Source organism: Erpetoichthys calabaricus, chromosome 9 (assembly GCF_900747795.2).
Source record: "Erpetoichthys calabaricus chromosome 9, fErpCal1.3, whole genome shotgun sequence".
NCBI classification, from domain to species: domain Eukaryota; kingdom Metazoa; phylum Chordata; class Cladistia; order Polypteriformes; family Polypteridae; genus Erpetoichthys; species Erpetoichthys calabaricus.
The window spans coordinates 195834489-195859292 of NC_041402.2; the positions used below are offsets into that span (position 1 = coordinate 195834489).

Genomic DNA, 24804 nt, shown 5'->3' on the forward strand with positions numbered 1-24804 from the left:
ACACATAAGGACAGTGCAGAAGTGGACTAGTAAGGCTGTGGAAAGCCTCTCTGGGAGGACACTCAGGTGGAGTAGATGACCATACAGACAAACAGTACGTCACTTCTGTGCCCTCAACAGACCTTTCGAGAGACCAGCAGTGGTCCACTGTTGATGAAACGGGAACTGAAGATGACTCTGGTCATTCAATCATGTGAGCTGGGCCAGCTGACGCCATGCTGAACATGAATGGTACGGGATGGCAGCCATCAGTTAGCATACAGAGTGGTCTCAGGTCAAAAGGTCTTGCAAATGTTTAGAATTCTAATAACATCCAATGGCCTTCACTAAGCGGTGGTCTCTGATTTTCAGATGTGTCCTACAGTGATGAGTATTGTGAATCTGGATGGACGAGATACAACAGCAAATGTTACAAATACTTCCCAATGGAGAAGTCCTGGATTGACGCTGAGGTAATGTAAGTGACACTGGGGAAATGGTGTGACAGAATGGCATTGCTGCCTTAATATGTGATTTGTGAACAAGTCCAGCACTTTTCTGAGTTCCGTGTCAATCTCCTTCATGGCACGCGTGTCTTTTTTCCCCCTCAGCCAGTTGGCACCTTTGATTTTTTGTCATTCTGCTGTACCTTCACCCCTCAGTCACTTTATTTGCACTGCATTATGGATCGTCCTTCTTTTGCTTTCTCATTCCCTCTCTGCTCTTTTTAGATTTCTGTCCCTCCTCACTCTCACATTCACATTTACACACAAACAAGACAAACAAAGGGAGTAGAAGACATGAAGTGAGCAGGAAGAAGATGGCGACCTGTAAAGCCGTAGCTGCAGGCTGCACTTCGTTTGCTCCATAAACCATATCTGTTCCTGAGAACTCGTTCATAAGGCGACTGTTCATAGCGGGAACACAACACCAGTGGATCTCCGGCTCAGTCCTGGGCACCCCGGTGGCTGCAGGTTTTTGTTTCCTTCATTTTCTCTCTTATTGATCTCATTTACAGAGCGGCTGACATTTTATCTGAGGTGACTTACAACATCTGAGAGACGATTGGTTTCATTTCTTTTGTTTTGTTTTCCCCATTATAGGGACAGGCAGGTGAAGTGACCTGCTCAGGTCACAGAGGTTCAGTAGTGGGATTTGAACCCACAGCCTCAGACTCCAAAGCCTTAACTGCAATGTCACACCGCCTGCCTCCCCCTAATTCTGCAGCCAAGTCAGCACAGTGGTGGGATTTGACACTTCAGAGACATTTGGTGCTTTTGTGTTGGCGTGAAGAGCTTAGCTTTACTTCACTGCTGTCTTCTCCTACTGATTTGCTCTTTTGGTTTGGAGACGTTTGCTCCCTTAGTTTGACCCCAATAATGACAGTTAACAACGAGCAGAGCAGACCACCGGGGCAGGCGATCCTGAATGCTGAAAGGCTGCATCTGCTTCAGTGCCAGGCCCACCGACAGGCTCAGTGGGAAATAAATTAGAAATCAAGATGAGAACAATGATGAAAATTATAAAAACATTTAAAAAAAACACGGAATTATCAACGTGTCACATACAGAAATGACGGGCACATTCCAATCAAAATGTACCAACCGTAGTTTTGTCATTTCAACATGGACCCCAAAACACAGAAACTGGGAGGTAACAGCTGACTTAGTTAGGACTGGAATTCAATTAAGAAGAGAAGTTTGAACAGAAATCTGCAGCTCTAGGGGTCTCCAGGGCCGAGTTTGAGAACAAGTGGGCTAAACAGAAAAACAAATGATAAGAAGTGGACCCCAATCCTAACAAATGACCCCAAATTCACATTGAAATAATACTAAAGTCTGAATACACACACAGTGACTGACTCACTCGCTCACATATTTATCATTTAGTTCAAAAGCTGACAACTGGCAGGATGGCACATCGAGGGCAGTAGGTGCCCACAAAGACAGGGCATTTGGATAAATCTATAGTTAGGGCCAAAAACTCCACCTTAAAATAAAAAAAAACAAAACAATACCCTAAAATCTCCAAAAATAATTTAACTGTTTTGATTGAAATTTGGTGACGTAAAAAAAATGAGAAGTAATGACAGAGAAATGGGGCTGCCATTCATGTGAATTACCATTAGGATTAATAAAGTATCTATCTATCTATTATATAGTGCCTTTCACATCTATCTATCTATCTATTATATAGCGCCTTTCACATCTATCTATCTATCTATTTATCTATTATATAGCGCCTTTCATATCTATCTATCTATCTATCTATCTATCTATCTATCTATCTATCTATCTATCTATCTATCTATCTATCTATCTATCTATCTATCTATCTATCTATCTATCTATCTATCTATCTATCTATCTATCGACCAGGAGAGAAGAGGACAGACGAGAGTCAGGGAAGCTAAAAGAAGACTTGCAGGTTAAAATGTTAGATCAATGTAGATGAGGACAAGACCTTCAGTCCATCAGAATTCGCCAGTCCTGTCCACGTAAATCCACCAAAATAACATCAAGTCAAGGTGTGGGGGTCCCTATAGTCCTCGTGCCCACCACACTACTTGGTCACGTATTACACGAGTCTGTGGCTCTCTGTGTGACATCATAACTTTTGTGTGACATTTACACTTAATGTGTTTCACAACTGTGTCCCCGTGTTCTTGATGAACTAATTTTTAAGTCACTGTCTCACTCCACTGGACTAATGCTCTTCATCATTTTAAACACTTCAGTCAGTCAGGTCTCCTCTTCATCTCCTTAAGGCTCAGCTCTTTTAATCTTTCCTCATCACTCACCCCCTGTAGCCCCCCAAAATCAGCCAGTCGCTCTTCTCTGGACCTTCTCTTGTGCTGCTGTGTCCTCTTTGTAGCCTGGAGACCCAAACTGCACCCACAACTCCAGATGAGGTCTCACCAGCCTGAGCAGAACCTCCTGTGACTTGTACTCCACACATCAAGATGCTATATAACCTGACATTCTCTTAGCATTCTTAGTGGCTTCTGAACACTGTCATGAAGTTGATAGCTTAGAATCCACTATGACTCCTAAATCCTTCTCATAAGGTGGACTCTTGATTTTCAGACCACCCATTGTGTATTCAAGCCTCACATTTTTACTCCCTACCTGTAATTCTTTACATTTCCATCCATCCATCCATTTTCCAACCCGCTATATCCTAACTACAGGGTCACGGAGGTCTGCTGGAGCCAATCCCAGCTAACACAGGGCACAAGGCAGTAGTGATGGGAACTCTGGCTCTTTTCAAAGCTTCGGCTCTTACGGCTCCCGAATGGCTCTTCGTTTAGTATCATTTGGATGCTTATATTTTAGCCTAATTAAGCAATTATGAATGGTTTGTGTATAGCCTAAGCAATTTCTTATTCATTGTTTTCAGACATTACGTATTTTATGCAGTTTTTCATTACAATAAATACACAGTTACTATTGTTTAACATTTTAATAAAAGCTTTAAATTAACAACTTAAAACAAAACCACAGCAAATAAATTAAATAAAGGCCAAACTCACCAACAACAACACAACACTATGACTCTTTGAATAAAAGTTTTTAGGCCAGGTTGGCATTCAGAAATGCCAGATGCCTCAGCTTAGATGGGCTGATGCGATTTCTCCTCTCCGTGATTATTTCTCCTGTTTTTGAGAAGACTCTTTCTGAGGGGACCGATGTAGCGACAATGCAAAGTCTTCCTACCATTACCTTAACCAGGCGTGGGTAGACTGCAGCCTTGGCCTCCCACCAGCTCACTGGGTCTTCAGATCTTTGGATGAGGGGCTCCTCAAGATAGGACCTCAACTCCAGCATAGCATCAGCTGTGGGATTTCTCCTTGCAGTGTCTCCTGTTGCTCTTTCGTCAAAGAGCCTCCACACAGCAGAAGCTTGTGGTTCCTGTGAACACGACCTGCTCCAATTTCTTCCTCTTGGCCCTCTGATGGAGGAGTAGACAGGCTGCTGGGGTTGCATCTTGCTGCTGCTGCACTTATTCTTTGAAATGCCTCATCCACAGCTCTTGTTATTAAATGCTACCTTTTTTTCCAGAGCAGTGGTTTCTGAAAGCACAGTGTTGTACTCCATCCTCAGATATATAGTTCTGGAATAATTGTTTGGGACAAAGTTTTTCTGCTAGGGAGAACATACATGGGGTTTAAGGCCTGTACAAAAGTTGTAAATCCGCTGTCCTCCACAATGGAAAATGGTTAAAAGTCGCTAGCTATCATTTTAGCCATCTCCTCATCGACACTTGTTTGTTTGTTTGGCGTCATTTGTTTTGGAATAAATGTCCTTATTTTGGTTTGAACTGAAGACCGTGTTATACCTGCTGTTTTCGGTAAGACAGTGGATGCTGCAGCAGAAGTACTTGGCTCTTTTCCAGGGTCAGTGGGTGGCAGGAGAGAGGGCATGCTGTCCTCCAGTTGCACGGATGGATGGGTGCTTCTTATATGTCTGTGCAGGTTTTTTGTTGTTGACCCTGCTCTAACGGATATTTTCATATTACAAATTCTGCACTTAGCTTTGCAGTCTCCAATATCACTGAAATGCAGCCAGATGCTGCTGCTTTTTCGGCTTTCACTCATTTCTTCACTCTTCTTTTTTTCTTCACGATGCGCTTGCATTTAAATCTGACAGTGTCGCTCTACGTACCTGGCCTGTACCAACACTCGCTGTCTTCGGAGCGTCTGCCCCCCTTTCTTCTTTCACATAATGGTACGATCCTAGTCCGATGTGTTGTTCGTGAACGAGCCGGCATTATGAGCCAATGTTCTGTGTGCCCATATAAGTAAAGTCCCACCCCTGCCGAATGGATTTTCAGCAGAACTGAGCAGGAGCGACTGAAGCTTCGGCTCTGCTCGATGGGCATCGGCTCCTCTCGTTCGCTTCAAAGCATCGGCTCTTACAGCCGGCTCGTTCGCGAACGACACATCACTAAAAGGCAGGAAACAAACCCCAGGCAGGGCGCCAGCCCACCGCAGACATTAATTTCATCCTCCACTAATCTGCCTGAGCCTGTCTGCTGTGCTGGTCCCTCTGTGATGATTCAGTTGATTCTCGATGATCTGCCAGTCCACCTGTCTTGGTATGAACTGCCAACATCACCAGCTTGTCCTTCATATTCCTATCTAAATCATTTATAGATATTAAAAATAGCAGTCGGCCCTCCCTGCGTGGAGTTTGCATGTTCTCCCCGTGTCTGCGTGGGTTTCCTCCGGGCACTCCGGTTTCCTCCCACAGTCCAAAGACATGCAGGTTAGGTGGATTGGCGATTCTAAATTGTCCCTAGTGTGTGCTTGGTGTGTGGGTGTGTTTCTGTGTGTCCTGCGGTGGGTTGGCACCCTGCCCAGGATTGTTTCCTGCCTTGTGCCCGGTGTTGGCTGGGATTGGCTCCAGCAGACCCCCATGACCCTGTGTTCGGATTCAGCGGGTTGGAAAATGGATGGATGGAAAAATAGCAGTCACCCCAGCACTGCCCCCTGCTGGTCACCACTCTTAACATCTGCCAATCCTGAAGTGGTTCCTCAGCCCATCACTCTCTGCTTCTGGTGTCTCAGCCAATTCTGCCCCCATCTTCACAGCACACCCAGAACTGCCACTTCTTTAAGTTTGATGCCCACCCTCTCATGTGGCACCTTATCAGATGCTTTCTGAGATAAATCACATCATCTGCCCTTCTCTGGTCGTCTCCTTTTCTTGCTTTCTCAGAATTCCAGCATGTTGGTAAAACACAAGCTCCTCGTCTGAGCCCACGCTGACTGTTGCGTCATGGGGTACCCGCAGTACTCCTTGTTCTGCCAGTTTCTTCTTCAGCCCGGTTTATACTCGACATGTTCATGTTGGGCCACATGGTGAAAATGACATCACACAGTAATGAGATCCCCGCAGCGATTTAACTACATGGTGATGCCAGATGGTGCCGTGTAGCCAAGATGGCTGATTTCAAATAGAGGCTGCTGACGTGACTTCCAGAATGATCAACAAAAGGCTTAATCTGACACAACAGGCCTTCACAGTGTGATAGAGACAGGCATGCGTGTGTGCAGCCTGTAAACGTCACTGCTGTGTGTCATAAGGAGCTAACGGGCACCACGACTCAGGGTGTATCGCCATTGATGCCAACCCTGCAAACCTTTGTACCGCTACAAGATTACAATTCAAAGCCTTACATTTCAATCCGATTGAAGCCTTCATTTCTACAGGATCCCTGAAATTTCCTTTATTTCTTCTAATTGCCTTTTTGAATTCTAAAGAACACACTTTACTGTAAAATGGTGTCTTGCCAGGACCGCCAACAAAGGCCAACGTCAGGACAGGCAGGAATTGACCTGCAGCATCGATGCTTTACTGACGGGTGACTGTATGTGGCGTATTCAAGAGTGAGGAGCTCCAGCCGACTAATAATATTAACAGCCGCTAAAAAAATAACAGCAAATATCAAAGTGAGAAGCACTCGGCTAGTGACACACACACGCTAGTGACACACACACGCTAGTGACACACACTAGTGACACACACTAGTGACACACACAGGTCTACAGATACGTCTGCACATCCGATGGCACAACAACAGAAGCCCACCGAGTTGGACGTGGCAAAGCCAACTAACGCAGCTAGCAGACCTATAACTGTATAAAGCTGACAGACTGATCACCACCCAGACACCCACCTCCCATTGGCACGTGAGATGTGTGCCCACCATGTGCCCGGCCTGTCCCAGCAGCTTCTCTGATGTGGACGTCCACAGGACCACCATTATTGACTCCCAACGGACATTAAACTCCTTCATAATTGTGCAGACCTCATGTCTGAAGTTGGGTGGCACCTCACTTTAAAGTGACAAAGGACAGGCAGTGACACAGCTGGACTGTCCAGTGGTCAGTTTAAGACCAGCAGTGGCCTTTTAAGAGTTTGCTGTCTGAAAGCCTTCAACAAAATGCACTCCAAGTATCCTGCAGTGGAGCCTCAGGGGTCTTACGAAATCTCCAAAAATAAAATGACTGTCAGGTGCCACGACAGCCACCAGTTTTTGTTGTGTCCTCCTGATGTGTGTGCCATGCTGGCCTAACGTGGACCCTCTCTGTCACCCCCTCCTGTAGCTTTACTGCATCAGCCTTGGAGGAAACCTGGCGTCTGTCCACAGCAGCGGTGCCAACCACTTCATCACCAGTCTGATTAAGAGAAGTGACTCCTCTGGCCCCATCTCGTGGCTCGGAGGCTCCAACTGTGTGCAGGTAAGTTGCCCTCCTGTCTGTTCATCTTTGTGGTCCTGGGGGGCTGTAAGCTCTAAGATGGCAGAGGAGTGCAATCCTGCTGCAGTGAGGGTCCCGTTGCTTACCGCAGTGCTGGTGTTTTGCAGACCTCATCGTGGCTCTGGACTGATGGGTCCCCATGGGATTTTACAAACTGGCATTGGGGTCAGCCCAACAACATCGGTGGCACTGAGAACTGCTTCCACACCAACTTTATGGGTAAGCCGTGTGTTCTGTTTTAGGGCTGATGATGATGACCACTGCAATGGTGGCCACTGTCATTTCAATGTTGAGACTGGACGCCACACCAGGGGTAGCCTGGCACTGGACTGGGGTGCTGTGAAGCACTCTGGGGGGCACTCAAGTCTTTTTGTGCTTCACTTGAGCACAGTGTACAATAAGAGCGGTGTGTGTGTGTGTGTGTGTGTGTATGTATGTGTGGCAGCAACATGTGGGACCGTCCTAAAGACCCCCGTGTAACACACTCTGGAGAACCGAGCAAATCAGACAAATCTAACTGTCACTGCGTCGACTTGTGACTGGCACAGCAGGAGGGCGGCCACCAGGGGGCTTGTTAGGACGTGATGAGCGTCACAAATAATTCAATGAGAATAAAGAGAGTGTGAGGGATTCATAAGAGCGAAATCATCAGCCTTTGTTTAAATATCAAATACTCAACCAATAAAAAATAAAAAAGAATAAACAAGACCCCGCGCTCACCTCATGCGGCCTTTTTAAGTTCTGTTCTTCAGTGGGCAGCATGGTGGCATTTGGTGGCCCATCTGATGGACTGGCTCCACGCTCAGGGGTGGTTGGCACTTTGCACCTGATGCTGTCAGGGTGGGCTCTGGTCACCGTGTGTGGGTGGGCGTCAAGCAGGCCTGATAACGTTTGAATGGCTGACTTACATTTTATGGGGGGCACACTGGCATGGCAGACTGCAGTCTGGTCACAGCCTGTGTGTGTTTTTTCCTCGCATCCCAAAGACATTCAACTGGAATTCTATGGGAAAAAAGCAAAAAGTATTCAGCCAGAGAGGTGCACAGGAGGTCATGTGTTTGGATTTTCAGAAAGCTTTTCATAAGAGAACCTGCAGATCAACCTAAAACACGTGGGAACTCATGCCATAGTGTGCCAATGGGTGGAACTGTGGAAACAAAGGGTTATGAGGGTGGAGGTTATTGAGATTACAGGATGTTACAAGTGATGGTCCTCACTGCTATTGTACTATAAGTGACAGCACCAAAGACGTGGGGGGCACATCAGGAGACGGACAAACGGGCAAAACAGGCCAAAGGTCAAAACGGAGAGCAAAGGTGTCATAACATGACATGAGAATCAGGGTCTAATCTCATAGCACAAGGTCACACCAGAGGGGACCCTCGCTGAAACACAGCACTGCTTTTCTGGACCACCCTACACGACTCCACTCAGTTCTACTCCAAGGTCCTCCATGTGATCCAATCTTCACGTAAGTCACAAATGTCAGCAAAGCCAAATCGGCTCAACACGCTAACAGCACATGAGTCTAATGGACACGAACCCAGCATTCAGGGTGGGCACTGGAGGAGCTGAATGAAGCCCACTTGGCGGCAGTAACCTCCAGCTGCGTCTGCTCCGCCATATTCTGAGGATGTCAGGTGTGCGTCTGTATGTTGTTAGCAGAAGCCGACTGCGTGTGTTTGCTGTTCTATTGTACTGTCGATGGCCGCATTTCAAGATAAATTTATTTACTTAATGCAAAGGGCAGTATTGCCAAAGGGCCTTCTCTTGCCATTGTGCCCGAGGCTCTTCTGGGTGAAGAATCAGGTGGCACCGCTAGAGCAGATGCAAACATTCACAAGCTGTTCATCTTTTAATCACCCCAGGGAATGATGGGAAATAAATATCTCAATGAAAATGTCAAAAAAGGAAACAAACTCAGCCATTGATAAAACAGAGCCCAGTCCAATACCCTGCGATGGACTGGCACCTGCCTTGTGCCCTGTGCTAGCTGGGATGGGCTCTGTAGCACTAAATGGGTTAGAAAATGACGGACCAACCTCAGTTCAGTTGGCACCGAGCGAGCCGTCATTCAACAAAACCCTTCATGGGTCACACGTAGCTCACTGAAAAACTGGGTGAGATGACCCACTCTGCGAGTGACGTCATTAAGTACCCACAACACTTGGCAACACTTCAATCATTTTGGCCAGCACAGATTGAGACCCCGCAGACCCCACTTAGCTCCTTGACAGAGAGCTGATCAGACTTTTACTAATGCAGTGTGTTTCGTGGTGTTTTGTGTTTGGCGAGTGGAGATCAAGCGGCTTGGTCACCAGAGAACCTACTTTGGTTCATGGGGCTCTGAGGGGTCCCCAGTGGTCTTTTTGGTCACACAGACACCCACACTGTTGAAGAGGCCTCTTGCCATCACACCCAGACCCTCCTCTGAATTTTTGCATCTCTTGGTTTAAAACCCCTGCTGACGTTGGTGACGGCGTAACACCAGGCGGCTGGGCCTTGAGAATTTCCTTTCGATGTTCTCCACCGCGTCACCTGCACGCCGACTCCTGGCCCAACTTTCCGGCACTCGGCGGGTGGGAGTGCGACGTTCTCCAGTCCCTCAAATCTCAAAGTGAAGTTGTGAGTTGCTGCTCCTCCAGTGTTGTCCTCACCTCTCCTCTTGTGTTTCTTTTCAGTTTCAGGTCACTGGAATAACAACAAATGTGAACATCAGTATCCATTTGTCTGCATGAGAAATGAATGGCCAATGCTGTATAATAAAAAGGAGTGAAGCCATGAGAGACGGTGAAGATGTCTGATCTTCATTACACTTTGGCTGTTTCTAAATAAAAACACATCTAGCATTCATCCTGTTGTCTTGTTCTCTAAATTATTTTCTCATTTAGGATGGACAAGCTACAGTACTAAGACATGTCACTTGCTCTCCTTCGCCTGCTCTGTGACTAACAGGCCACCTCATATGACCTAAGTAAACTCAGCAGTGGCCACAATCTGATGGCTGTAACCAATGGGTGGTCACCCTGAGGTGGGCTTCAGAGCTTGGCTGGCTGACCACAGTAGTGATGGGCAGCACCACACAACACTGTAAGAAATGAATGGAATGACAGTGAAGGTGTGCTGCAGGATGGGAGCCGTGACTTAAAGACCACCAGCCACACAGTGTGATGGGGGTCATGATGGACCTGAGAGAGTTGAGCTGTCTGATGTGGGCATTCTGACCAGTGTGATGTGGCGGTGGTCCTGCTGCTGGGGTCTTGTAGTTTTCGTGGCTCAGCCGAGGATGTGGAGAGGCCATTTACGTAGATGATGATGTCCTCTTTGTCCCACCCGACTGTGACCTTCCAGATGCACTCGAGTGATTTGTGGCTGGGATGAGGATCAGCACCTCCAAGTCTGAGCTCAGGGTTCTCAGTCAGAAAAGCTGGGATTGGTCTGTAGTGGTCCGGTGCTGCTAAGATTCACACCATCAAGATGACGGGGATTTATTTATTTTTATTAGAGGATCCCAGGGACGCCCCCAGCCTTGGCTCGACCCGCACACACTCACAAAATAAATCACACTGGGGAACAACAACAATTAAAGAATATAATGATATTAAATAATATAAATAATCCCACCCCTGTACCCCTACGGTGATATTACAATAAACACATAAACACAAATTCCACACAGCAAAGTCCATGGAATATCACACCAGATGTAATGAGAGATGACGAGAGTTAAGTCCAGAGATCTGCATGTTGTAAGGGAATGAAAAACAGTCCTACTGGTGGACACTAAGGGTGAAGACGGGCAGATGGATGGTTCAGGAGTGCTGCTATACTTGTGGGAAAGCCGTGAATCCACAATCAGTCCTCAGCACACAGGTAGACAGACGATCGAGACCTCAACGACGACACAATCCAGGACACAGCGACTAAATATGACTTCATTAACAGAAGGCAGTCCGACAGGTAAATGAAACACAAAATACAACAACAACAAACACTTCCCCCCCTCCCCCTTTGCCACCTGCCCTCCTTTTAAACTCCTCTGACGACCTTTGACCCCAACAGCCCCTGCAGGGACTGCTGGGAGATGCACTTTTTACTGATAGTAGCACTGCTACAGGTCTCTCCAGGTGAGGGATGGGGGGGTCTGCCCTGAGCAGAGGAGTTCAGGTATCTGGGGGTCTCGTTCATGAGTGATGGCAGAAGGGAATGTGAGATTGACAAGTGGATTGGAGTGGCGGCACTGGCTCTGCTGGCATTGTACCAGTCTGTGGTGGCAAAGTCTGAAGACAAAACTCTCCGTCCATTGACCTCCCCGTCCTCCCCTGTGCTCATTAGGTGGGGGTAACAAGCGGCAGAAACGGGGGTCTCTTCACAGGGTGGCTGGGCTGACAATCTCAGCAGTCTGGGACAGCGGCCTCTGAAATAAGAGGAACCACTTGAGGAAAAGAAGCCCCCCCGGATGACCCCCCCTTGGAGCTGCCCTTGGGAATGCGTATGGAATTGCTCAAGGAGAGCTGGAATCTGCAGCTGGGGATGGTGAAGTCTGGGCTGACCTGCTTAGTAGGAGTGGTCTGAGGTGATGATGATGATGATGATGATGATGATGATGATGGTCTCATCTGAAGCCCACCACAGCATTTCACCTCCTGCCTGCAGAAATGGCTGCTAATCTCCAAATCACTGGGAGACCCTGAGCACATAACACTGACACCGTGAACACTGCAGAAAGGCGCTATATAACATAAAGGTGGGGTGTAACACGAGGGAATATGGAAAAGCTTTTAAATGAGTAGGAACTTGAAAGAAATAAGAACAACATGAATCTTTAACACATATAAAATAATTGTAATCAATATCATAATGTAGCACACTTATGGAGAACTTCTTGACTGCTTTAATCATCAACACGTACAATTCTCTTCACCTCAATTCTCTTCAATGCTGTGTTTCTGTTTAACGACTGAGATGTTTTTCACATATTTGCCAACCACAACATTTTTTCCCACACAATAATTCAGTTTGCTGGGCTCTGCCAACGGGATGTCGATTTGTGAAAGTCCTATTGTTGAAATGAGAGGAGCCGCAGTGTAACCCGTGACAGACGATTGATTTGTAGACATAACGTATATAAAGTGTTTGAAGGGTCTCTATAAACACACCACGAGTCACCACTGTCATCTCAAAGACAATGTGTGACGTCCACAGACCCCAACAAACCCCTGCAACACAAAACAGCAAACGAACGGAGAATCAGGGAGAACAAACACAGCCTGACCAGCAGGTGGCGCCACAGAGCTGTTGGAGTGCAGTCTGACGGCAGGGCTCTGGGCGGCGTTGAGCAGACTGGCATTAGGACACCCGCTGGCAGTGACAGCCAGTACTCTGAGGTCTGGGATTTGCCAGCTTTGTAAGAGAGCAGCACTGACGTCAAGTTGATGGCCTCTCCCTCCTGTGTAGCTGAAGGGTGGGCTGAAGTGGGACCCTTTGTCCTGACAGTTTCTGCTGCTTGCCGGTGCACTCAGCCTCATAGCTAGAAAGCCTCGTAAGGTTGTGCTGCTCTCTGGTGTTTCAACTTATTAACTAACAGGAGGTCTTTAAGTCTTGTCTGGAAAAAGAGCCGAAGGGACACATCCACCATTACTGGGGGTCCTGAGAAGAAGCCACAGTGGGATGATGATGATGATGTGCACCCTCACTCCCTGTGACTGACTGGTTTCTCATGTCCTTCTGCACTGTGGACACCTTTTGAAATGGAAATGCAGAGCTTCTGTGCTCAGGCTGGCACTCAGCTTTTTGTTTTCTTGATTAACATTAGGACCACCAATGGCTGAGTGCCCAGCCCCTTATTGCCAATCGTTTCCTGGCACTCGGGCCTCTGTGGCACCACCACTTCTTTTGACCTGAGGTGCGTTTTTCTTTCTTATATCAGCCCCCCGATTGTCTTCCATTAATGACCTCATTTACTTTATAAAGCTGAAGCCGGTGGTCTGAGCCCCCATCTGTCCTTGCTTGACAAGGGGTGTGAGTGCGTGGGCAGCATCAGGAAGCCATTTTTAATCATTAAACTGCTGAACTCAGTTCTGGGAGACATCGCATTACCCCTTCTAGCCAACAGGGGTCACTGACACCTGAATGAAGATTAAACTTTTAGTTCGTCAGGTAAATGAATGTCAATTTCGAGGGGAGCGTTTACATGAAAGGGGGTCTCGCCTTCTTATTTAGTCATTTCTCCATTTTTAATCAAACCTTGTGACAGGGTATCGGGAGTTAACACAATTTACACTGAAAGCTCTAAAAGGGCCTGAGATGAGAAGAGCTCATCCTTCACAGTGTCACCTCTAAAGGCATCCCCCTGCACCGGGGGGCTCACCTCCACTGCTCCGCTCTCCGTCACACACCCACACACACATTATACACGCACGCAGGCCATGGCTGTGGTTTGAAGCCCCTAACTGTGTAAGTCAGTGAGAAGGGGGGCCTAATGGATGAGTAGGATACTTGGGGACACTCAGAAAAGGTTCTTCCAGGCTCAGACGCCCAGGACCACAGCGACCTGCTCTGTTTGACAACTGGGTGGGATTCAGCATCCCGGCCCACCGACACACCACCGGAGCAGCAGCAGTGCTCAGAGGATGAGGATCCCGCACCTGGAAAGAAGGTCAGAGGGGACCATCTGAAGTGAGGCGTCAATCAGGTAAAACAGTGCAGCGCATCGAAAACAACGATAAACTCACAACGATAAACTCACAACGTAGCGGCTTTGGGGGGCTGACGTCTGACCTGCTGGTGCTGCAGGGACAGCTGCCTGGGGGGAGAGCAGCTAGAGAGCAAAGGGGCAAATTGAGAGGCCATCACGACCAACGCTGCTCACCCTCTGGACAACACGTCGTGGACACTGCTGAGGTCTGCACAGTGTCACAGCTCGTCACACAGAGTGTATGTTCACCCCAGGCAGTGTGCCGGATGCACTGGCACTGCCACAATACTTCCTTAGTCACTGTAGTCATTAAAGTGACACAATTCAGGGTCTCACACTTGTGTGGTCTGCACTCAGACTTTGGTATTCTGTGAGTGGGCTGTAGGGGTCAATAAAGTGCATCCGTCTGTCCATCTGTTACACACTGTGGCGCCTCTCATGTCCATCAACCACAGTTAGCCATCTGCTGCTCACTGCCGTAGTCATCGATATGTCTGTCCGCCACCTATATAGCGCCCTTTGTGTCTATTATAGCGCCTTAAAAAAGAACGCTGGTCCCTAAATTTGAAGCTGGCTCAGACGTATCCAAAGCACTTAGAGCTGTCACTGCTGCCAAACGGGGGACCACAAAGTGTAAAAGCGTAAGGTGGAATACTTCTGTCACCTGCTGCTGGACTTTCCTTTTTTGAAATTTCTAACATAAAACAATAATCCCATTAAAATACTGTGGACAGCAGGGGGCGCTCCAGCTCACCATCCTAACACAGCAGACGCAGGGCACACGGAAAAAACACAAAGAGACTTCACACCACCAGAGCCACGAGAATATGAAGGGCACAGCACACCGTCACTCTCTTTCTTTCTTTCTTTCTTTCTTTCTTTCTTTCTTTCTTTCTTTCTTTCTTTCTTTCTTTCTTTCTTTCTTTCTCTTTCTCTTGGTCTTTGTCTCCTCCACTCCTCCAAGCAATCTATCTATCTATAGAACCTTTCACTCTATCTATCTATCTATTATATAGTGCCTTTCACTCTATCTATCTATCTATCTGTTATATAGCTCCTTTCACTCTATCTATCTATCTATTATATAGCGCCTTTCACTCTATCTATCTACAGTTAGATAGATAGAGTGAAAGGTGCTATATAATAGATAGATACAGTTAGGGTTAGGGTAGGATTAATCTACAGTTAGGTCCATAAATATTTGGACAGAGAGGACTTTTTTCTAATTTTGGTTCTGTACATCACCACAATGAATTTTAAATGAAACAATTCCGATGCAGTTGAAGTGCAGACTTTCAGCTTTAATTCAGTGGGGTGAACAAAACGATTGCATAAAAATGTGAGGCAACTAAAGCATTTTGTGAACACAATCCCTTCATTTCAGGGGCTCAAAAGTAATTGGACAATTGACTCCAAGGCTATTTCATGGGCAGGTGTGGACAAGTCCGTTTTTATTTCCTTATCAATGAAGCAGATAAAAGGCCTGGAGTTGATTTGAGGTGTGGTGCTTGTATGTGGAAGATTTTGCTGTGAACAGACAACATGCGGTCAAAGGAGCTCTCCATGCAGGTGACAGAAGCCATCCTTAAGCTGTGAAAACAGAAAAAACCCATCAGAGAAATTGCTCCAATATTACGAGTGGCAAAATCTACAGTTTGGTCCATCCTAAGAAAGAAAGCAAGCACTGGTGAACTCAGCAACGTAAAAAGACCTGGACGTCCACGGAAGACAACAGTGGTGGATGATTGCAGAATCATTTCCATGGTGAAGAGAAACACCTTCACAACAGCCAACCAAGTGAACAACACTCTCCAGGGGGTAGGCGGGCGTATCGATATCCAAGTCTACCATAAAGAGAAGACTGCATGAAAGTAAATCCAGAGGGTGCACTGCAAGGTGCAAGACACTCATAAGCCTCAAGAATAGAAAGACTAGATTGGACTTTGCTAAAGAACATTTAAAAAAGCCAGCACAGTTCTGGAAAAACATTCTTTGGACAGATGAAACCAAGATCAACCTCTACCAGAATGATGGCAAGAAAAAAGTATGGAGAAGCCGTGGAACAGCTCATTATCCAAAGCATAGCACATCATCTGTAAAACACGGTGGAGGGAGGCAGTGTGATGGCTGCCAGTGGCACTGGGACACTCGTGTTTATTGATGATGTGACACAGGACAGAAGCAGCCGAATGAATTCTGAGGTGTTCAGAGACATACTGTCTGCTCAAATCCAGCTAAATACAGCAGTCACATTGATTCATGATACAGATGGACAATGACCCAAAACATACAGCCAAAGCAATCCAGCAGTTTATTAAAGCAAAGAAGTGGACAATTCTAGAATGGCCAAGTCAGTCACCTGATCTTCACCCAATTAAGCATGCATTTCACTTGTCGAAGACTAAACTTCAGACAGAAAGGCCCACAAACAAACAGCAACTGAAAGCCGCTGCAGTGACGGCCTGGCAGAGCATCAAAAGGAGGAAATCCAACATCTGGTGATGTCCAGGAGTTCAAGACTTCAGGCTGTCATTGCCAGCAAAGGGTCTTCAACCAAGTATTAGAAATGAACATCTGATTTCCAGTTATTTCATTTGTCCAATTACTATTGAGCCCCTGAAATGAAGGGATTGTGTTCATAAAAATGCTTTAGTTGCCTCACATTTTTATGCAATCGTTTTGTTCACCCCACTGAATTAAAGCTGAAAGTCTGCACTTCAACTCCATCGGAGTTGTTTCATTTAAAATTCATTGTGGTGATGTACAGAACTAAAATGAGAAAAAAGTCATCTCTGTCCAAATATTTATGGACCTAACAGTAAACATCCTGGAGGAGTGCTTCAGTTCCAGTGAATCCTGAAGACTTCCCCACATGTAGGATATTTTGGATTTTTTGGAGAGCACAGCCCTCTTGTTAAACTTTGCATCTCAGACTTTGTTTTAAGTTATCTCCTCAAATTTGGGTAAATTTTATTTTCTGGCTGTTTTGCATACGCAACTAAGAAAGCAAAGTTTTCACCACCATAACCTTCATCAGGTAACCAGATAATGTGATAAAGAAATGTCAGGCACTGAGCCAATGAGCTTGATGACTAAACTGATATGACAGAACGGATGGCGTCCACCTGATCTTCTCTGTGATTCAATGCTCACACATTCTGAAGGACACCTGCCGTGTTCAGCACACAGTGTCGTCCCATTTGCTATATACAAAAATCAGTACAACAAGTTTGTGAAGTTCTGTCACCTAGGATGAATCCACACAGATTTGTTCCCACCCTTGTCACAGCTCTCTGGTGTCTCCTACCACTTTCAGAGGTGGACTTTAAGTTGGCAGTTCCAAAACTCTCCATGTCTTCCTTGTGAAACATTGGTCTTGGGTGTCATTTTCTGGTCTACAAATCTTTTAGAACATTACAATAATCTGGACGAGAACAGACCATTCATCCCAACAAAGCTCGTTAGTCCTATCCACTGAATTCTTTGAGTTTTGAAAGTCCATCAAGTCTTACTGTCTACCACACTATTTGGTCACTTATTCCAAGTGTCTGTGGTTCTTTGTGTAAAGAAAACTTCCTAATGCTTGTGTGAAATTCACCCTTAACAAGTTTCCAACTGTGTCCCCGTGTTCAAGATGAACTCATTTTAAAATAACAGTCTCAATCCACTGGACTAATGGTCTTCATCATTTTAAACACTTCACTCAGGTCTCCTCTTCATCTCCTTTAAAGGTTCATCTCTTCTAATCTTTCCTCATCACTCATCCCCTGTAGCTCTGGAATCAGCCGTTGTTACTCTTCTCTGGACCTTCTCCAATGCTGCTATGTCCTTATGGAGACTCAAACTGCATCTAGGACTCCAGATGAGGCCTCACCAGTGTGTTATAAAGCCTGAGCAGAACCTCCTGTGACTTGTACTCCACACATCAACGCGCTATATAACCTGACATTCTCTTAGCCTTCTTAATGGCTTCTGAATACCACCTGGTAGTTGAGTCCACTGTGACTCCTCAATCCTTCCCTTAAGGTGGACTCTCAATTTTAAGACCCCCCATTGTGTATTCAAACCTCACATTTTTACCTCCTACATGTCATACTTTACATTTACTGACATTAAATTTCATCACCCACAAATCTGCCCAAGCTGTCTGCTGTCCAAGTCCTTCTGTGATGATTAATGGATTCCCAATTATCTGCCAAGCCACCTATCTTGGTATCATCTGCAAACTTCACCAGCTTGTTCTTTATATTCCTATCTAAATCATTTATAGATATTAAAAATAACAGTGACCTCAGCACTGCCCCCTGCTGGTCACCACTCTTAACATTGGCCAATTCTGATGAGGTTCCTCACCCCATCACCCTCTGCTTCCTGCGTCTCAGCCAATTCTGCCCTCATCTACACCCCACACCCTTATATTTTGATGCCCACCCTCTCATGTGGCATCTCATCAAATGTTTTCAGAGATAAATCACATCATCTGCTCCTCTCTGGTTGTCTCCTTTTGTTGGTTCCTCATAGAATTTCAGCCTGTTAGTAAAACACGACCTCCATCTTCTGAGCCCACGCTGACTGGTCAGTAAAACTCCTGCACTTGTCATGTGTTGCTCCATCTTATCCTTAATAACTCCTTCATTAATTTTCATGTGTCATTTAATTTTTGTGACACATCTTCAGTCAGTTCAGCATAATCAGTTTGATGGATGACCTGATGTTCTGCTCAGATGTCCATTATGGTCTTAATGGTTCAGTGCCAGGGAGCTGGTGGGCCATGAAGTACCAAAGTGACCCCACATGATAATACTGTATGCTGCACAGCTCCTCTTTAGAACATTTAGTCCATTTTGTGCTTTTCACTGAGAATGTGGGAGGAAGACCAGAGCACCTGCAGAAAAATCCACAGAGACACGGCGAGAAGGTGCAGAGACCTCAAAGACAAAATTCCAGTGCCCTTGTGCTGAGTCGTCAATCCATTTATCTGTCTTTATTTAAAAGTAGCCATGTTATCTGTTGAAGACCAGTCACAGAACACATAAAAAAATATTTAATACTTCTCACTAGAGGTGGGCAGTATGACCAAAATTTTGTATCACGGTATTTTTCTAAATTATCCCGGTTTCATGGTATTTGACGGTATTTTTTTCCCATGCATGAGTGGATGTTAACCACATTTTCCACTGCAATTACTGCAGTAGACTGGCTAAGAATAACCTATTCCACTGTCATGAGCATTGTACATTGTACAAAAAAGACATTTTAATGTGCACAAAAGTGTTAATACAGGTTTGAATGGTCCCATAAAGTGATGGTTTTCAAGGGGGTAGCACTAATGAAGAGAAGGAATCACATTGCATGACAGATGCAGTCAAAATATAGAACCTTTTTATTGAACAAATTTTGCAAACAACTATTTTGACAACATATTTTCAACCATCCCATCATTAAACTGCATAATATTTAAACTAATAAATAATAACAATAAAATAAATAGTGCAAATTCCAGTAATAATTCTATTACTTCAAAGCTTCAAGCCCAGATACATTATACAGTATTCAAGTATTGAGAAAAAAAAAAGTGAATGTGTATTCACACATTTGAACATAATGAACAAGGCACTTACGTAAATCTTAGCCATTACAAATTCTGGGCAAGGAAAACCAGACGGTCAACAGCATCTGGTTTGAGTACTGCCCTGTGGCACGTGACAATGTTCCCACCAGTACTGAAAGCTCATTCAGTACGTGTTCAGCACCACAATCAGCTGGGGTCAGATCAGCTGATCCCGGTACCTCACTTTCATTTTTGATCTCCATCTTCAGTGTTTCTCAAACTCGGTCCTGGGGACCCACTGTGGCTACAGGTTTTTGTTCAAACCAGATTCCTAATCAGTGACAACACCTGATAACACTGAGCTCATTTAATTAGCTGGTCTTTTTTTTTCTTTTATTCGACATTCAGAGAAGCATGTTGTTTTACATTTATAAGACATTTATAAAATTAATGCTTTTGCTATAGATTTAAATGCTTAACTTTCTTTTGTTGATTTCATTATACTTTGCCCTTTCTCTGTGTAGTTTTTTCTCCCTTTGTTGTATCTTAATAATGACAACTTAAAACGAGCAGATCAGACATGCTGGCAAACAACACACGGAATAATCAAAGGCTGCAGCTACTTTAGCGTCACACCCACTAATTAGTAAATAATGGATTAATTAAACAATTAGAACACCTTGAAAAGTAGAATGAAAATCAAGATGAAAATACTGTTAAAAAGAAAAAAAATACATTATTCCTATATAACTGCTTGGTACATTTTAATATTTTTTTTTTTTTAGTAAACTTAGTTTTCTAATTAATATATTGTTCCCTAAACACAGAACTTGGGAAATATCAGTTCACTTAATTAGCCCAGGAGTTCAATTAAAAACAGAAGCTGGTTGGAACAAAAACCTGCAGCGACAGGGGGTCCCCAGGACCGACGCTGAGAACCCCTGATTCTATATGATCACTTGCATCAAAATCGGAGTCTCAAACGATAGCTAGCTAGACTGAGGCATCTCACAACGTGGGAGTTTCCGACAACGTATCGTAATGCATCGATGGGCCCACAGAAAAGTTTGTTTGCCGCGCCAACTTGAAAATGTATATTTTACACAATTTTATATAAATTATCGTCTCGCTTTCAACATCATAACTTCGAAAAATCTAAGTTGAACCATCGTAAGTAGGGGACTGACTACCTGTATTGACTGATAATAGAGATAACAGAAACTGATTATACACACTTTCATTATACATTTCTTATTGTAGCGTCTCAGCCAGGTTGAAGCCTTTTTTTTTTTTTTTTTGAAGTGACTGTTGAATCCGACTGAGGGAAGGCAGAGTACAGTGCAGAGGAATGATAGCGGGGGTATGATAGACGTGGTGGGGGGGGGGAGAGGGGGGGCGACACCCGGGACGGGAGAAGGGGGGAGAGTGGCGAGTTGGAGAAGGAACTGGAAGGTTGTGTGGTGGGCTTACAAAGTCGGCGTTCTTATTTCTTGACTGTTCAAATAAACTTTTGTGAGACTTACTACGTCTGTCTGTTTTTTTTTCTTCTCGAACCTGACGCGGAGGTTGCTACATTATTACTATAGTATGTTTTTACTACCATTACTTAAAATACTTTACTTTAATAACTATTACATACCTATGGCTGTGTGAAGCCTGTGTCCAAAGCACTGGAGTCTTGTCCAATTGTTAATTTTGACAGCCTTCTTGGTGTTGGCCCCACTGTCCGTTGTGATGGCCACTTGCCTCTGCTCTGCAAGCCCCCAGGAACTGAGTGCCTCCCGCAAGCCTGCAGCAAGTAATTCGCCAGTGTGGTCATTTGGAAAATAGCTTGTTTGGAGGCAATAACTTTTCAATAGCCAGTCATCATTTATAAAATGAATCGTCAGGCTCAGATATGGCTCCATAGTGCGACTTCACCACACATCTGCTGTAGTTGAATAGTCGGTGACTGTAGCCACCTCTGCTTGTAATTTCCCTCTGTGTTCCCGGTACAAGTCGGGGATCGCCGTTTGGCTAAAGTACTTGTGACTTGGGATCACATATCTGGGATCCAGTGTCTTGATCATAGCCCTGAATCCGCCTTTCTCCACAGTACTAAACGGAACCATATCTTTGGCTATATGGACTGTAATGGCGTTGGTTATCTCGATCCACCACTTGCTTTTTTTGTCGTAGGCAGTACTTCTAGCAAACGGGTCTACAAGTGACATCTGACTTGAATGTCCCCTAGGTTTTTCAGTTTTACCTGAGGACGTGGAGGGTGCCAATCTTAGTTCCATGCATTCATGGTACTCCAACGCATATTTGCGGCTACGGTGATGCAGCAAATTGCTCGTGTTGCCACCTCCGGCGACAACTTTAGCTCGACAGCATTTACAATAAATAGTTGTTTGGTCCACATCCGACTTTTTAAAGCCAAAGTATCTCCAGACAACAGACATGACTCCTTTCTTCGGCAAAAGTCCTTCTGTGTCATCATATTTAACTTTATCGTCTGCTACAGCTTCAGTTTTACAATGTTCACCGTCCATTTTCACTGCACAATACCTCCACTAACGCATGCGTGTTTAGCGGTGTAGCAGTGAAAAAGGTCCCCCCTTAAACAGTTTCCCGCTGCGCCAGGTTCTGAACATTGCTTAGCCTATTTTAACCGGTGTTGCAGTATGAGAAAAATCCATATCATAACAAAAATAAAAAACGGTTTTTGGTATGAACCGGTATACCGCACAGCACTAATTTCACTAAAAAAAATGAAAAAAAAACTAAGTCTCATACATTGCAAGAATAAGTGGACTATCGCTTCTTTTTGTCCACAAAATACACAAGTATCATCCTCTTTCTGCTCAATTATTTTTAAAAAGGAATTGGTAGCAACAATCCCATGCAGAATTCTCCATTGCACGTCGCTCTTCTTTTCTTATATATCTCCCTCCAAGCAGGTGCACTCCCACCTTCCACCCCCAGATATTCTCTCCATGGCATGTCACATGCTGTTTTTAGTGTCACCAAGTGTATAGTTTTAACACAATATTTATAAAAGTTCCCCTTTGACAGAGACTTAAAACTCACGACTTCCCCTTTATGGAATGTCATGATCGTATTATCGGTGAGCGAGGACAGATCAACAGCAGGGCAGACCTTCATCTCTGAGTTCGCTGCTCTGATCGAGTTGTTCAGCCGATGATAATCTTTGGCCATGAATGATAAAAAACTCTGAAGCATTCTGACTGACTTGACCTCCAGTATTGAAGATAGCACTGCTGGGTCAATAAAGGACTTCTTGCTGTCATCATAAATTTGGGACAGTGTAAGTATTTGATGTGTGCTGAGTGTTTTAACAAAACTATCACTGAACAACAGAGGACATGAAAAAACAGAGTTGAAAACTAAAGGCTCATCAGCCAACCAACCAGATGTAGCAAAGTTTCTTTTAAAGACAAAGTGCCACGTTAATAAGACTCCCTTGTAAAAGTGCTGGACAGGTCCATTTTGTGAATGTTCATCACCAGAAGTTGTCTATCAAAACCAAAGCCTCCCACTCGGCAGAAGAAACCCAACACCATCTCTCTCCAACTCAGAGGGTGAGTGTTTTGTCTGACAAGGTGAAAAACAATGGTTACCGCAAAATCCTGCCGGACTACGCCAATTGTTTTGTCTTGGTAGAGTAATATATATTGCTCTACTTTCCCCTATTATTAATATGTAGCCTTAGAATGCCTAATCTCACAGACTTACCACTGTTTATAAGGTATTATTGTATATACTGTAACTTATCCCCACCTTCCCTTCTATATTTATAATCTCATGCAATTAGATGTAGTAAAAAGACAAGTAGAAGTTAAGTTACACATAAAATAATGTATTACTGATAATATTCATAAATAATAACAAAATGCAAAGTACATTTGAATATTGGCAACCATACAACCTGATTAAATGGTGATATGTAGTTCAGGTGGCACACAGACTTGTAGTTACTTAAATGTCTCTAGTTAAGGCATCATTGGTGCTTAGCTTTCAGCCACATGTCTGTTCAAAATGGCTGCTGAGCTGTGCTCTTCATCACAGGATAGCAAGAGAGATGCTTCTTCATCATATGTTGGTTGGTAAGAGAGAGATACTGAGGTTAAACACATACATTTATAGATGTTCTGTCCAACCTCGAGAGCCAATAGCACATCATGGTACTTAATGGCCTCTGAGACAAGCCAATTCCAAACAGCCATACTTCAGACCAATGGGGGAAACAGAACATCTTAACACCTGCCACCCCCAAACCATATGTTAAAGTACACCTTAGCCCATTTGCGGGGGTAGAAATGACTTTTAGCAAAGAAACACTCGGCAAACTGGTTTAAAACACACATCTCCAAATCCTGTCGTAAAATTCAAACAGACCCATTCCTAAAGGGGGGGGGGGGGGATAAACACTAAATTACACTGCTTTGTCTAAATTACAAATAAAGATATACAGTACAAAATATTCATCAAGTTATATGTAAAATCTCACATCACAACAGTTAGAAACAAAAAAAAACCTTCTGCAGAACCTGAAGTCGAAATTGTGCAACTTTAGAGACAACGTCAATGAGCCCCTGACCACCCTCTTCCAAAGGTAAAAACAGTACACTTTGTTTAATCCAGTGTAGGCCAACCCAAAAAAAATCAACCAGAAGTTTCTGGATTCTGTGTAAAAGCCCAGGAGGAGGGTCCCCACTCACAAGTTTGTGCCAGAGCATTGAGGCTATCAAATTGTTAATTACAATCACACGTCCCCTGTAAGACAGCTTAGACACAATCCACTTCCATTTGTTCAGTCTCATAGTTACTTTATCTAAAAATCCTTCCCAATTACTGTTGTCCACCCCCTCAGCACCCATCACCACCCCGAGATATCGAAAACACCTTCTGTCCCACCTCATTTCTAAGGGCAGATCTGGTGGTGAACATGCTGTCCAGGAGCCAATCAAAAAAGCGGTACTTTTGGCCCAGTTGATTCTTGCTGACGATATTTTCTCAAATACTTGTTGACATGAAATTAACATTTTAATGTCATCGTCTGATGTGACAAAGATGACAACATCAGCAGCGTAGGCCAAATATTTAAAATTAACAGTTGGGCACATAGGAAAACCCACACCCTGCAGTCTGCGACTTATCCGACGTAAAAATGTTTCAATTGATAAAGCATATAGCATTCCAGATAAAGCACAGCCCTGTCGAATTCCTCTCTTTACTGAGAATGGGGCACTCAGCGAACTGTTGACTTTTAAAACTCCAAAAATATTAGTATATAATAGCCTTATCATA

General features: G+C 44.6%; 2 protein-coding genes across 11 annotated transcripts in view; one reads left to right on the plus strand and one right to left on the minus strand.

Annotated features, from left to right (window-relative positions):
- LOC114657054 (lactose-binding lectin l-2-like) overlaps positions 1–24804 on the minus strand; it is a 561576-nt gene that overhangs the window by 233001 nt on the left and 303771 nt on the right. The gene's annotated exons all lie outside the window — the stretch shown is intronic.
- The window catches only part of LOC114657053 (lectin-like), a 207074-nt gene that overhangs the window by 37899 nt on the left and 144371 nt on the right, over positions 1–24804 (plus strand). For 2 of the 10 annotated variants that reach the window (XM_051931867.1, XM_051931864.1), the window contains one exon: positions 352–452. The exons of 5 other annotated variants lie outside the window; for them this stretch is intronic. In XM_051931867.1, the coding sequence (XP_051787827.1) occupies positions 352–452 (101 nt within the window). Of the gene's footprint in view, positions 1–351; positions 453–7090; positions 7226–7350; positions 7463–24804 lie in introns of all 10 variants that reach the window. 3 more of the 10 variants (XM_051931869.1, XM_051931871.1, XM_051931870.1) reach the window with 3 other exon arrangements.